This window comes from Lepisosteus oculatus, chromosome 9 (genome assembly GCF_040954835.1).
Source record: "Lepisosteus oculatus isolate fLepOcu1 chromosome 9, fLepOcu1.hap2, whole genome shotgun sequence".
In the NCBI taxonomy this organism is placed as follows: Eukaryota; Metazoa; Chordata; class Actinopteri; order Semionotiformes; family Lepisosteidae; genus Lepisosteus; species Lepisosteus oculatus.
Window position 1 is genome coordinate 32066419 of NC_090704.1, and position 13715 is coordinate 32080133.

At 37.9% G+C, this 13715-nt stretch overlaps 1 protein-coding gene across 11 annotated transcripts in view; it reads right to left on the reverse strand.

Annotated features, from left to right (window-relative positions):
- cacna1g (calcium channel, voltage-dependent, T type, alpha 1G subunit) overlaps positions 1-13715 on the reverse strand; it is a 345750-nt gene that overhangs the window by 20245 nt on the left and 311790 nt on the right. For all 11 annotated transcript variants that reach the window (XM_015356347.2, XM_015356344.2, XM_015356346.2 and 8 more), the window contains 5 exons: positions 6123-6274; positions 2939-3048; positions 2277-2410; positions 1429-1499; positions 220-298 (listed from right to left, as the gene is read on the reverse strand). In XM_015356347.2, coding sequence (XP_015211833.1) covers positions 220-298; positions 1429-1499; positions 2277-2410; positions 2939-3048; positions 6123-6274 — 546 coding nt within the window. The remainder of the gene's footprint in view (positions 1-219; positions 299-1428; positions 1500-2276; positions 2411-2938; positions 3049-6122; positions 6275-13715) is intronic.

The following is a 13715-nucleotide window of genomic DNA, read 5'->3' on the forward strand; positions in this document are numbered from 1 at the left end:
CTACATACAGTATTTATGCACATGTCATCATTTCAGCTCATACCGCAAGCTCATATATCAGTGCACAGGCTCCCTTTCGAACCTGCTTTTAATTGAAAATCTAAGTATTGGATAAAACCAAATAGGGTGTCACTAGATTGTGGAACTATTTTCTGTTGTGGTGGCTTTGTTTATTTGTTTCTTCCTTTGTGTGCACTGTAATGTTACTATAACTCTCACCCAGGTCTCCAAACAACTCGACTCCCAGAGCAGCAAAGATGAAAAACAGCAGCATGAAGAGAAGACCCAGGTTCCCCACCTAAACAGAGAGAGACTGAATTAGAAAAAACATCCTGCCCACAACAGGGACTCTTGGGGGCTCTTTCACACAGCTATATTACTCAGCCAGATAATTTTAGCAAATACAGTATGTTGACAAAAGCAAGATGTGACAGTAAAGTATGTTTCACAAAGCAAGACTGAATTAATCTAAGTAACTATAGCAACATACTGTATGTTCTATTCCTAACTTTGCTGTGAGCAGGTTATTGTTTAAGCTTTGCTTGTCTTTGTGGTTAAGAGCTCAACATACAGACCAATCAGTCCCCTGCAAAAAATTCTATCACATTTCTTCAGGAATCCCTATAACATTAGAGCTTTGCAGAGCGAACACAAACTAAATCACTAAAATACAATTCACTTACAGTATAATGTTTATGTGAAAGATACCTCTTCAGCAGACAGGGTATACTTTACATTCACAATCTCTTAAATGGGAACTGCAATCTCAATTTCTCAGATCGGTTATTTAATCACGGTCACAAATTTCTCAAATTTGAATTCCAAATTAAGCACAAAATCATGCTTTTGTGAAAGTTTTTCTGAACTTTATCGTATGGTTGCCATGTTGTCGCAAACCACTGGCCTTGCTATAAAGAGCCATAATTCATGGTCACTGGGTTAAGACGTTTATAAAGGCATCAATGCTCAACCCTCCTGCCTACTGAAGTACGGTGTGAACACACAGTTAGTCAGATTATTAAGCCTGAATCGCTTCAACCAGATAAGTTAAATCAGAATTTGATTTGTGAAACCGGGGTAAACCTGAAGTCAGTTATCAGGTCAATTCAATAACCTGAATTAATTAAACCTGTCTTGTGAAACAGCCCCTCAGAAGTCCAAAGTACATTCTGGATTTTCTATAGCTATAATTATAAATATTCAGCTTTACTTTTCCTCATTGCATTTACTTGAAGATCGAGTCAATTTGCTTTTTAACAGTGTTTTAACACTTGTATAACACTAATAAATGAAACATTATTATTCAGTAAACTGAAAGCAAATGTATACTTCGAATATGTCTTTTTATGCATATAAATATTTTGTCATGAACTACCATCTGCCAGATAGTTTGTTCTTGTTCCCTGTTCTCAAGGACTGATAGCTTACTTGAGGCAGGGCCTGTATCACGGTGTCCAGCAGTGCCCGCATTCCCACTGCCATCTTGAGTAGCTTCAACACTGCAAGGAAGACAGGCACATCACCAATGTTCAACATAGAGCAGAGGAAAAAACTTAACAGAGCTAGGTCAAGATACGCCACGGATTAATGCTGGTTATGGAACTTTACACCAACCTATACCACACAAATGTCCACAAGGAAGAATTCAAGAATTCAATTCCCAGCAGCTGCAGAACAAATGCTATGCTGCCTGAGCTATTTTTATTTTTTGCAGAACATGATGGAACACAATTTTAAGGGACTGTGCCATTCCTGACACAACATCACATCCTATTCAGACAAGCTGTTCCATTTTTTACTGTCAGAAAGCCTCCAGTCTCCCTTTGATCTTATATGTTATAGAACAACATTTCTATAATATATGTTAACTCCAACAAATAGATGTTGATAAAAGGTATGAATGTAATTAAAAACTTGCTTATATTTCTCTAGTAAATTCTAAAATATAGGGCTGTTTGAAGAACACCATGAAATCGAAATACAAATTCAAACATTTGTTTTGTAATTAGAAATAAGGTAATGCATCCATGTTACATCAATTAACCCCTTGCAGTTTTATTTTTTAAAACTATTTGTATATCATTACCTGAATGAAAAAAAACTGCTTTATCCAAAGGTGATAAAAGTCCCAATGTACTGATTCAGCAATATTCAAAATCTGTCAGGATGCTTTCTAAAGCTGTTTCCTCAAAGAAAACCACCTTGCATGTTTTGTTCCTTACAGTCTCCTGCTGACAGCACAGAGACCGTCCCTGTTGAGAAAAATAGGTACCCACCTCTAGCAATTCGCAGGACCCTCATGATGCGGATGATCGTGGGGTTGATGGGTAGAGAGGCGTTGACCTCAATCTCCTCCAGGGTGATCCCCATGATGGACAGTAGGACAATGGCCAGGTCTAGCTGGTTCCATCTGTGGAGACAAGCCAGTCCCTCTCTTCATTACAGTCCACATATAGCAAATGTGTGGTCTAGCATGCTTATACGAGTATTTCATCTGTTTATTTTAATATGACAATACACCCAAAACATATAGTGTATATATCTGTACTGTATGTACTGTACATAGTGTGCAAAGGAACAAGTAAAGGTTTATTCCAGGCTGAAAAGAGAAGAAAAGAAACACAATGTTTCGGCTGTGGAGCCTTCTTCAGCTGTGTGAGTTCCAGACCCATGGTGCTACTGTATCTGCTTGTTTGTATCTTCTCTCTGTGTTTTCATGGGTTTTCTCCCACGGTCCAAAAATAAGCTTGGTACGTTGTTTGGCTTTTGGGAAAATTGGTCTTAGATATGAGTGTGTGTGTGTGTCTGGTTTTGTGTCTCCCCTGCAATGGACTGGTGTCTCCTCGCCTTGTGCCTGTTGCTAGTTCGAGGTTCCGGTTCTCCCACAGCCCTGAACTGTAAGAAGTGGTTAGAAAATGCATGTATGGACAATGCTTACCTGTCCTTAAAAAAACGCCGGAAGCCAAAGGCTACCAGCTTAAAAACAGACTCCAGGACGAAGATTATAGTGAAGATATAGTTACAGATTTTCAGAGCTTCATCTAGCACCTGGTGAGAAAGAATAGTCATTGGTTGATTATAGACCAGAGATCTTTTAGGTATTTTATCACACAGAAATTACATACTATATCAAGAGATTTAATTTTTTGGTGTAAAAAAATAAAATATCAGTATATATTAAATCTGATCTAGTATATTATTTACATCATATATCAGCACATAGCAGAGCACTGAAAATCTCAGCTCCACTCCAGCACCATATCAATCTCCATACAGTTTTAAAGCTCACTGTCATGTTTATGTTCACTAGGAGACTCTAACAGCTGATTTTCTATTTAAATGCAAAGTAATTGCGTACTGAATCACAATGGTTTAGCAATGGATGAAGGGTAACCATCATACATAAAAATCACCTTCCTTGGGAATCTGAGTTTATTCATGTCAGTTGATCTTATGTGCATGTTTCCTGAACAGGGGGAAACCATGGGTGACAGAGGGGAGTTCCACAACTCCATAAACTGCCTGAGGTACTCAGCTTGCTCTCCAAAAAAATGAGACAAAATAATAATTCATTTCCTCAGAACTCTAAACTAAGGAAGGAGGTCAGCTTGACTTTAGTGTGACCATCTGATGCCTCCCTGATTAGAATTCTGTCTTAATTAATATAATATTATTTGGATTTAAAATCCCAGAGTTTTGTAGTGAATAAATATCAGTTTTCTACTGATTGTTACAGGCTGGTCAAGAAAAAGTCAGCATCATGGGGTTTGCTTTGTCTCAGCACAGCAGGATCCTTTATTCTTTCAAAAGAAAAATAAGTCTGGTAGCATTCGCCCAGTGCATGAAACAGAAACAACAAGAGGTTTCTTCAGCTGCTAGTTGTCCTTTCCCAGCTAGTTGAGCTCGTCTCACTCTCAGTGGGTGGGGCTTTCGGCTCAGTCTCTCACGGTCTGGTCATCTGCCCTCACAGTTTCAGACCTTCGGCTTAGTCATCAGTTCTTCAGTACTTGGAGAATTCCTTGGTGTTTCTTTCTTGCCCTGTTGCCCATTACCCTAGTTGCTAGCTGCTAACAGGGAGCACACTTTTATATAGAGGATCACAACTGTCAGGTATCAGGAGCTAAAGGACTGACAGCTGTCCCCTGAAATGGCACTCAAGTTGATAGCCTGTCAGACTGGTCTTTTATGTTGGCCAGCCTTTGATGGTGCACATTTCAACTAGGGGGTATGTTGCCATCCTGGGATGTGGCAGAAGGGGATAAGGATAGGTATCTGGGATTTGTTTGTCATCTGATTAGATTTTCTTCCTGGAAGTCAGCTAGATGCACACTATAAACTCTTGAGTAGATATTATCTAACATTTGTAATGTTTCAAACAAGGCAAACAAGTCTTCGTTAGGGACGAATCATTTGTTTTTCAAAGAGTCATGGACATTAAAGATGGGAAATTACTGACAGTTGCAGAATAGAGTGTCTGTCCAGCTGACTCCACGCTTTATTGCTTTCAACCTGAACAAGTGAGCCTTATTTTATTTATTTTTTTGCATTTTTTGCATTGTAGATGAATACTGCCTTCTCTTTATGTGGGTAGGTTATCAAACAATAAAAAAATCTAATTAAATTTGAATGCTTATACTGAACAGTTAATGTGTGAAATAAGCCAAATATCAGCAAAAAACGACAGCAATTACAGCTGTGGATAAGTCAAAGCCAACTTTGCATATTGGGATGTTGCACTTCATTGATTGGCAGCAAATCTGGTTCATTGCCCTGGTGTCATTGCCCCTTTGATCCTGTTGTCTTCCCCAAAGTTTCCTCAGGATTTAGTGTGAGCTTTGCTTCTCAGTCGATCACAACTGTGCTATCAAGACGAGTCCCTACATGTGACAGGCACCACCATAAACAATCTGGGTTCCAGGACCTGAGCACATTAAACCACCTGATGGCTCAAAGACGTGCTGCAACAGAATCTTTATTGACATAAGCCTGTCATGGATCCAAACAAAGACTTTCTGTTCTAAAACCCAACCAACAACTACCACTGTGAATCCCTTTATATATGAAACAGAATTAATTACCCACCTTCTGAGAACATGACACTTAACCCCTTCACCAATTCTCCTATTCTAATTACGAAATTCACCTCAAGTGTCTGTTAAAATTTATTAACAGCCTCTTGGGGCAAGTCATCTGAAATTTCCTTTTTTTCCTGATTTATAGGAATTTTTTCTTACATTTCATTGCTTATTTTGTTTACAATTTTGAATAAATCTGCACATACTTCATCTTACACTCAAATATGAAACACTCTAATTGAGACTGACAGGAGGTCCCTTATATACTGTAACTCAGGGTAAGGGATCAGAAAGTTGTGATTTATGATTCAACAACTTGTGTGCCTTTCACTCGTAACTTTTCAAATACAGCACAGTACCCTGATGTACAAATACCATAATTATAAATATTTTGTTTACTCTAATCTTTCACACTCTTTTCTTGACTTACCTATCATTTAAACAAAACGTGATTTTTGAGTAATTCAAGCAACATTTAAACACATAATCAAACACTTGCTTATACCATCTTACTCTGAGAAGTGGTGAGATGTATTTGATTGTTTATGCTCTGGTTCTTTTTATTATTTCATGTTCAGCACCCGCACTATCTTTTACACTAAGCTTGGAATAGATGCAAAGATAAAATATGAAAGAAGTCATTATCACTCACTTTCACCAACAGCCACATAAAACAAAGCTTTATGCATGATGTACTGTAGTATTTTTTTTTGTCATGTCCTCAAATTGATAGAATTGATATGCGGGGTTCCCAATATCATGCTGACATAAGGTCAGGAAAATTAACTTTGAAGCAAGATATACAGGCACCCCGTACATTATGACTTAGAGAGTGAAAATAGAATACAAAGATACTACATAATTTTATATTGTACACTGTTGTAGGGTAAAAGGAGTTTCACTGTCACAAAGGGCATTAATGAATAATTTATTGCCTATTCCAGTCATTAAATCATGATTTTAAGAATTAATATTACACGACTATCCTTGTGTTATATTAATTGGGCCCCATTGAGTGTAATTACAAGTCAACTACGATGCCCATACCTTGGATTGCTGATAGTGTTCCATCGCCATGGTGATGACGTTGAGGCCTATCACAATGGTTATGAAGAGATCCAGGTAGTGACTGGTACACATCTTGTGGATAAGCAGGCGTGTAGGGGAGTAATCAGAATAGTAGGGCTTACACTGCGCTTCTATAAAGGAAGGAGTAGGTGAAGGACAGGATGAGACACAAGACACTCAGCAGACACCTTACAGACAGGGCTGTATTATCAAACGCTATTATTAGAGCAAACAAAAAAACAGAAATCTGAGCACCAGTCCCCACTGATGTGAAAAAGTGATTAGGCCAATTAATAAATGTATTTGATAGAAATGGGATTTGGAATTAGGATTCAAAGGAAACTATTTAATGATAGAGCTGTAAAGCACCAAATTTATTTGACTCTTGGTTTTCAAATGGATATGTGCTAAAACCAAACTTGTAGAATTTCAAGCGACAAATGTGAAATAAAATAGATGTTAATGGTCAGATAACTGTTACTTAGACAGATTGGGTTATTACATTGTGACAGAAAGGGTGGTCTTGTGGTTTGGTGTTGAAGAATTTAACTTGACACAACTGAATGACTCTTGTCATTTTCAATTGATATTAAAAACACAGTTTTGGAATTGAATACAATTTAAAAATGTTTCACCTTAGCAGAAAAAAAAATCTAATTCTGTTTGTCAAAGAAAGGGTGAAAATAAGAGCAGGATATTGGCCTAATTTTAAACACCAGAGAGAACAAGTGCTTCTTTTTTACCTTTAGTTTTAAGAATTGCTGTTATTATTACTGTATCTCCATCTTCTTTACTAGGGCAGAACTGAGCTTGTTAGCATTACTAGCAGTAGACACACTTTTATTTCTTCTATGCAGAAAGTGAAATACAGACAAGCTGTCATTATGTGTGGGGGCTGCTGGATTATAACAACACAGGCTGTGCTCAGCCAATCTGTGTGCTCATTCGATACTGGTTCCTGGTGAAGAAACCCCTTCAGACCTACAACTTTCTTTCACTGTCTTGCCAAATGCAAAAGAACTCAGAGAGTAGTGAATGACTTTTAATAGGGCCTGCATGTGCAGAATTTACATAAGGCAGCTACTGCCTGAATATTTACAATGCTTTGCATTGCAGGAAGAATGTACTGTATGTACATGCAGAGACAAGATACGTTTTAAAAGAAAAGGTTCATTGAGGATGGTACCTCACCCATGCTCCAGTAAATGCTCTGCTGTATAAATGGAGGTCTAGGTTGCAATGCAAATAAGAATTTGTTCTTAATTGATATACCCGGGAAATGAACAAATGAATTTGGAAGTTACAGGTATTTACCAATTAAAAGATTAATTTAGTAATTTACTCAGTAATTATACTATTACAGTTAATTACAAGTATGGGTATGATGACACTGTGTAATAAAGAGATACCAGTATTATTAATGACAGAGAATTATCTGGCCATTTGTAATATCTGATTTTTGGAGCACATTAACCTTGTAACTCTGTGCAACATTTCAGACGTTTAACATAATTTTGGGGGGTATAGAGATATTATGCGCTATTGAAAGTATATCAAAATCTACTTAAATTTGTTTAAGTAGTTAAAACTACTAAATGGACTTAATGAGAATTCCAAATGTAATGTGATGGTCTGCACAGGTTTCCAGTGGGTTTAAGGATACAGCCCCAACACTAATAACTTTATAATGTCTCTCAATAGCATTTCACATTCCTGCATCCATCATGATGTCATACAATCCTACAGTATATCCCTTTTTCCCTATGGGCTTCCTTGCTTCAGCAGCACCAGTAAAGCCAAGTATGTAATGCACAACATTTTTACTTATTTTAAACACTAAAACGTTCAGTTGTTAATTATTGTCTTACTTATATAAAAACTCTTGACAGTTTGTGAAATACAATGAAATGAGATGACCTGCATACAACTGGTTTCAAACCATTTAAACAGGCAGCAGATGTATCACCTAATTTGACTAGATTGGAGATATTATTTTAGGCAATTTAGTTGTGTATTAAGACAGAAAAAACAACAGATCTGAGATGCTGTTGAATAACTGGCATTGAATGATTAGAATCGACAGACATGCACAGGAAGGAAGAGATAAGTAAGGTGGTTCATTTACATTAATAGGCAGAAATATGACGTTTTTGGCACCATTCTGGGAACCAAATTGACAGGTGACATGAAGATGACTGTGATGAATGCCCTTTAAAGTATAATTATAATTTAAAGTATCAATTTTTAATCTTTAACAAAATGACCATAAAAGAAAACTATAACATCATGATTGGACTAATTAAAAATATTTAATATTCAGCCATTTTATATAATGAATCAAATTCAGATACTTATCTGTCCATTTTCAGTCTGCTTACCCTGGTAAGAGTTGCAGCGATATTATAAGAACAGAAAGAATAATAATAGCAAAAATCTTGAGTAACAGTTACACCTTATCAGAAACACAATTAACCATCACTTACCTGGCTCATGTGTTAGCTATAGTCACTCTAGGACTTAGTTCTAGTCTCTTGAGGGTGAGTAGTAAATAATTAGTAAAGATCATTGGGAATAAAAAGAGATTTCCAGGTACTTTTGTGCTAGTGAAAGCATTGCAAAGCATGTTATTATTGATTTTCAGATTCTTCTGTGCTTCTGTGTCATGAATTGTGTTGATTTCTGAAAGGTGACTCTTTACAAGGTGCTGCTGAATCTCTGTTATCTGTGACAACTTTTCTTGGCACTGGTTACACATAAAAAATACAGTGAAAAGAGGCCCAGAGGGAAAAATAACATACAGACACCTGAGAATATTGCAATTAAAGCAAGACCAAGGATGTGGCTGGGGCTGAAACCTGTTTCTCTCTAGCAATATTCTCTATAAATCTTGCAATTCTTAAGAGTAGAACCACTGAAACAGCTAATAATATTTTTCAATACTGATATGAACTAATGTGAACTGTCTAAAAGCAATTCAAGTACTGCTTTCATTCTGTTTGTCACCTGTTTCACACTAACTGCTGACTTATTGTGCCGCTGTTATACATAAATATTGTTTTTAAGAATCCTAGAGGAAATGTGACCTTTATCATTTTACCTCTAATGATGCCAATGGCAACATCTGAAGCATACAGCCAATTCAAACAAATTGACAATGGGCTTTTCAGCATGTCTGTGCAAATTAAACAAGTAAAGATTTCTGTACCATAGCTATAATTTGGGATTTCATTCCAAATCAAGTGAGTTTGTTTTGTTCCATACAGGAGTGGCACAACTGTGAATTTAGCATGGTAAACCCTTAAAGAAAAGAACTTGCTGCTAAGTGCAATATTCTTCAGGCCTTAAAACTGTAGTATCCAATCCTGGTTCAGGTGGTCCAGTGTGTTTGCAGGATTTCGAAGTCTCTTTCAAGCACCAGAAAGTGAGTACGTGGAAAAGAGTATTAACTTGGTCAAGTTAAGCCAGTGATAAACTGATCTGGGTCATTGAGAGCTGAGATGGAATGAAAGCTTGTTGACCAGGACCAGGAATGGGCACTCTACCTTCTACCATTGTGAGACAGTGCAGTTTTATTCTTTAACATTTTCTAAAAGCTCATCTTGCATGCTGGTCATGCTGTTATCAGAAAGCTAAGACCTGCAGTTATGCTTTATCTGCATGCAGTAAGGCAATAGGACATTCTGATTCACACCCACTCTTTATCAAAGGGGCATGGACTTTCAAAACCTACCACCTTACAACAACCAAAAAAGAGAGAAATCCAATTGTTTAAATTAACCAGTACTGTATATAAAAACGTCACTTCTCACAACATCAAACTGTTTTGAGATTAAAAATCAATGCAGGAAACGCCCTTTTAAGTCCAACGCCCCTTTAAAATAAAAAGAGAGAAGTTGATAGTTTATTAGCATCAATAACATACAACTCATCATCAGTTGGGAAATACAGACATAATCCATTGTCAAAACTACACAAGAGGACACAAAACATATACAGTAGACATTTAGATAAATGTTAAATAGTGAAACCAGAATTTAGAATTGTACAGAGCCCTGAAGCACCATGCTGCAAGACAATGAGGTAGTTCAGACTACTCTGATTGTTTTAATCTGATCATTATTTATCTGCCATGTGACACAAGATGATCAATTTGCACCCATTGTGCACAGGTTTTAGTTTTTCTTAACCCTGGAATTGACATGGTGTTTGACATCACTTCTAAATCTGGATTGAATTGGTAACAATAGACAATATAGAGCTATAAAAGTTATTTAAACTGTAGAAAAAATAAATTGGAAGAAATGAACACCACCATTATTCATACTAGTGCTATACTGTTCTTATTAGGACCACCTGACTTTGTGAACCCTCTCCAGTGTTATGACCTGTCACCTGTTTTAGATTTCCCCTGGCGCTATGCCATCCAGTTCTGAACCTTGAACATTACAGAGTGGATGGGGAAAGGAGGCCCTTATTGCTTTATTTTTGTGTTTTTGTCTGAACAACTGAAAGACTAATTAGGATGCTGTGATATACCACAAGACATGGAAGCCCTAATCTGTCTACAAGATTTCCTCTCAAGCTTCCAAATGGATGTCCAGTGGGGGTACAAGAATCAATAAAGCGAGTTTAGTGTTTCTTGGGAATTGCAAATTTTTACAGCAGACTTTACTTCAGTTTGGTAGTGACCCCCATCACAGCATTATAGCCCTCATCAAAAAGGGTAGATGGAATCTAGAGGAACAGAGGGCCTTTTCTGGGCTGAAATGCTTCACTAAAGCTGCTCTGCTAAGGTATCCACAACCCTCTTTACTCTTTGAGCTCAAGGTGGATGCATCCGATTGGGAATGTGAGGGCCATCCAGTATCAGCGGTTGGGTCCATCACGCACTCTTCACCCATACTCCAGCTTCTCCAGCAGCTAAATCCAGCAGCTTACCACTCACATATAGCAACCCACTGAAGCTAAACAGGTTTGAGCCTGGCAAGTATATGGAATCGAGACCTAGTGGGAAAGCTAAGGTTGCTGCTGGAAGTGGTGTTAATTGAACAAGTGGAGAGTGGTCCACACCCTGCGGTCTGTGTGGTCTGTGTGGGTGCAGTTCTAATGCCCCAGTATAGAGACAGAGACACAACTCTGTAAAAAGGTGCCATCCTTTTTAAATCCTTGTAAAATCAAGGTCCTGACTCTCCGAGGTCGTTGCAAATCCCAGGGTGTTTCTTGAAAAGAGTAGGGGTGTTACCCTGGAATCCTGGCCTAATTTCTTCATTGGCCTTTATCCATCATGGGTTCTAATAATCCCCACTTAAGAATTTGCTTCATTACTATTTTCTCCTTCCTACTAATAGCTGATGTGTGGTGAGTGTACTGGTGTTTTTTGGCTGACGTTACATCATCCAGGTGGGTGCGACACATTGATGGTGGGGGTGAGAATGGTGGGAGTCCCAATTATTTGTAAAGCACTTTAAATGGAGTGGCCATAAAAATGCTATTTAAGTATAAACAATTATTATTGTTCTCCAAAATACGCTCACGGGCAGAGAGGAACTATGATGTAGTCAATCTTGGCAGTGAAACTGGCCTTGGAAGAATGGAGGCATTTCTTGGAAAGTGCACTTCACTCTTTCCTGGTGTCCACAGTTCACAAGAACTTGGCTTACATAGGCAAGGCCCAGCACGTGAACCATAGATAGGCAATTTATTTTCATCTCATACAGGCCCGTGTCAAAGAATGGCAAAGCCAGGAGAGCTCGAATCCATCATCCCGCCTGCTTGCTTATCAGAGTAACTCTCCTGTTGGAAGCAAAGGCAGTGAAGATGGCATCTTCAGACACTCCTCTTGACAATATATTTGTCCTTCCAGGTAGGTCGTCCATGTAAATGGACATTGGAACTCATCCGGTGTTACTTCTGATGGCCCAAGATGCGGGGTGACGTTATCTTCTTTGTTGCAATCTGTTCTACCTGGAATCAAAAGTAGCCATCCTCACTTCCTTCAGGCCATTTGCAGCATCTCTCAACTTCTCAATGCCTGTGCTGCTATAAATTTGTCAATTTTCACAGGGGTCTCCTATGTTTTTGGGGTTGTTTAATGTTCCTGGTGACCACTTCTCAAAAGCTGCAAAATTTTATCCTTTTCCATCCACTCCCCAGATGGTGGATGTCTTCACGAAGGAAGTGTTCAGACTCCACAGCTTTCCATCTCAAAATACTTTTGACCAAGGGTCTCAATTCATCTCCAGGTTCAAGTGGGCATTTTGCGGATGACAAAGTTAACCACTCCTCTCATCCAGAAAGTAATGGGCAGATGGAAAGTTTTAACCTCGAGACAGGACCTGGAGACATACAGTACATTCTTGGCCATGTCTTTACCTTTCATGAAGACTGAGCTAAACTGCTGCCTTGGATGGAGCTTTTGAGGAACATCTTGATCAACTCATCCACCGGAGCATTTCCCTTTGAACGTGTGTATGGCTACAAACCACATCCCTGCTGTGAAGTGGTAGCCTTTAGGATTCTGCTTTCAATGGAGGGATGTTTAAAGTCTAGCCCATTTAGAATCTGGAGAATGTGGACAGTATGACAGATAGTAGTCCGAGTAGGAGAGGAGCAAAGGGTTTCTACCTGTAGGATGTACATTAGTAAAGTAGGGTGTGGACTAAGCAGAGGATCTGTAGCATTCTTGTCTGGTAAAAAGACTGACAGGACAACCAGCCTGTTTAAAGATTGAGGTGTGAAAGTTTTAGCTAAAATGGCTATATTAGAAGGTCCACAGTCCTGCAACTGACTTACTGCCTGAGTTTCAAAATGTCTTTATCAGTATACAGTTGTGATGACCAATAAAAAGGATTACACGTCAGTGTAACCCTATGGTTCATATGGTTGCTTTATTATGTCAAGCAGAACTGAAGGGAGATGCCAAGAGCTGATGTGATGTGTGTGGGTAGGAGTCAGGTGGTTACATGATGTCAGGTGGAAAGCCTGTAGGATTCAAATTAAGTTCCATTTGGCAGTTAATTAATATTTAAATCATTTTGATATTACACATGACATCCAATCAGAAGTAATATTAATACACATAGGTTCAAAGCAGATTAAAAGGGTCAAACCTCCTTACGTATGTAACCTTTGTCACATTTTCATTTCTATGTTCTTTTGTAAAAAGAGTTATTATGACTTTATTCACCTGTTTCTGAAATGCATTATTGTATGTATCTTTATTTTCTTATCAAACAGGGTGTTTGTATTCAAGTGAAGATTCACATGTACAGTGTGTTACAATGTATATGTATAAATCATCACTTTATTTATAGATTTATACTGTATTTCAAAGATCTTATGACTTTGACTGTGAAATAAGCCTATTATTGTCATGTCAGTTTTCACTGCAGTTTATTATAGAAACTGAAAGACAATACAATTGACTGAAATTACTTTAATAGAAAAATATAATTTTTTTTGCCAGATAATACCAAAGAAACACCACCCAGCTGAAATACAAATAAACCCTAAATACGTTGTGTCATACAAGACACCATTACTAGATGGAAATGTTAAAGTACTGTATTACAG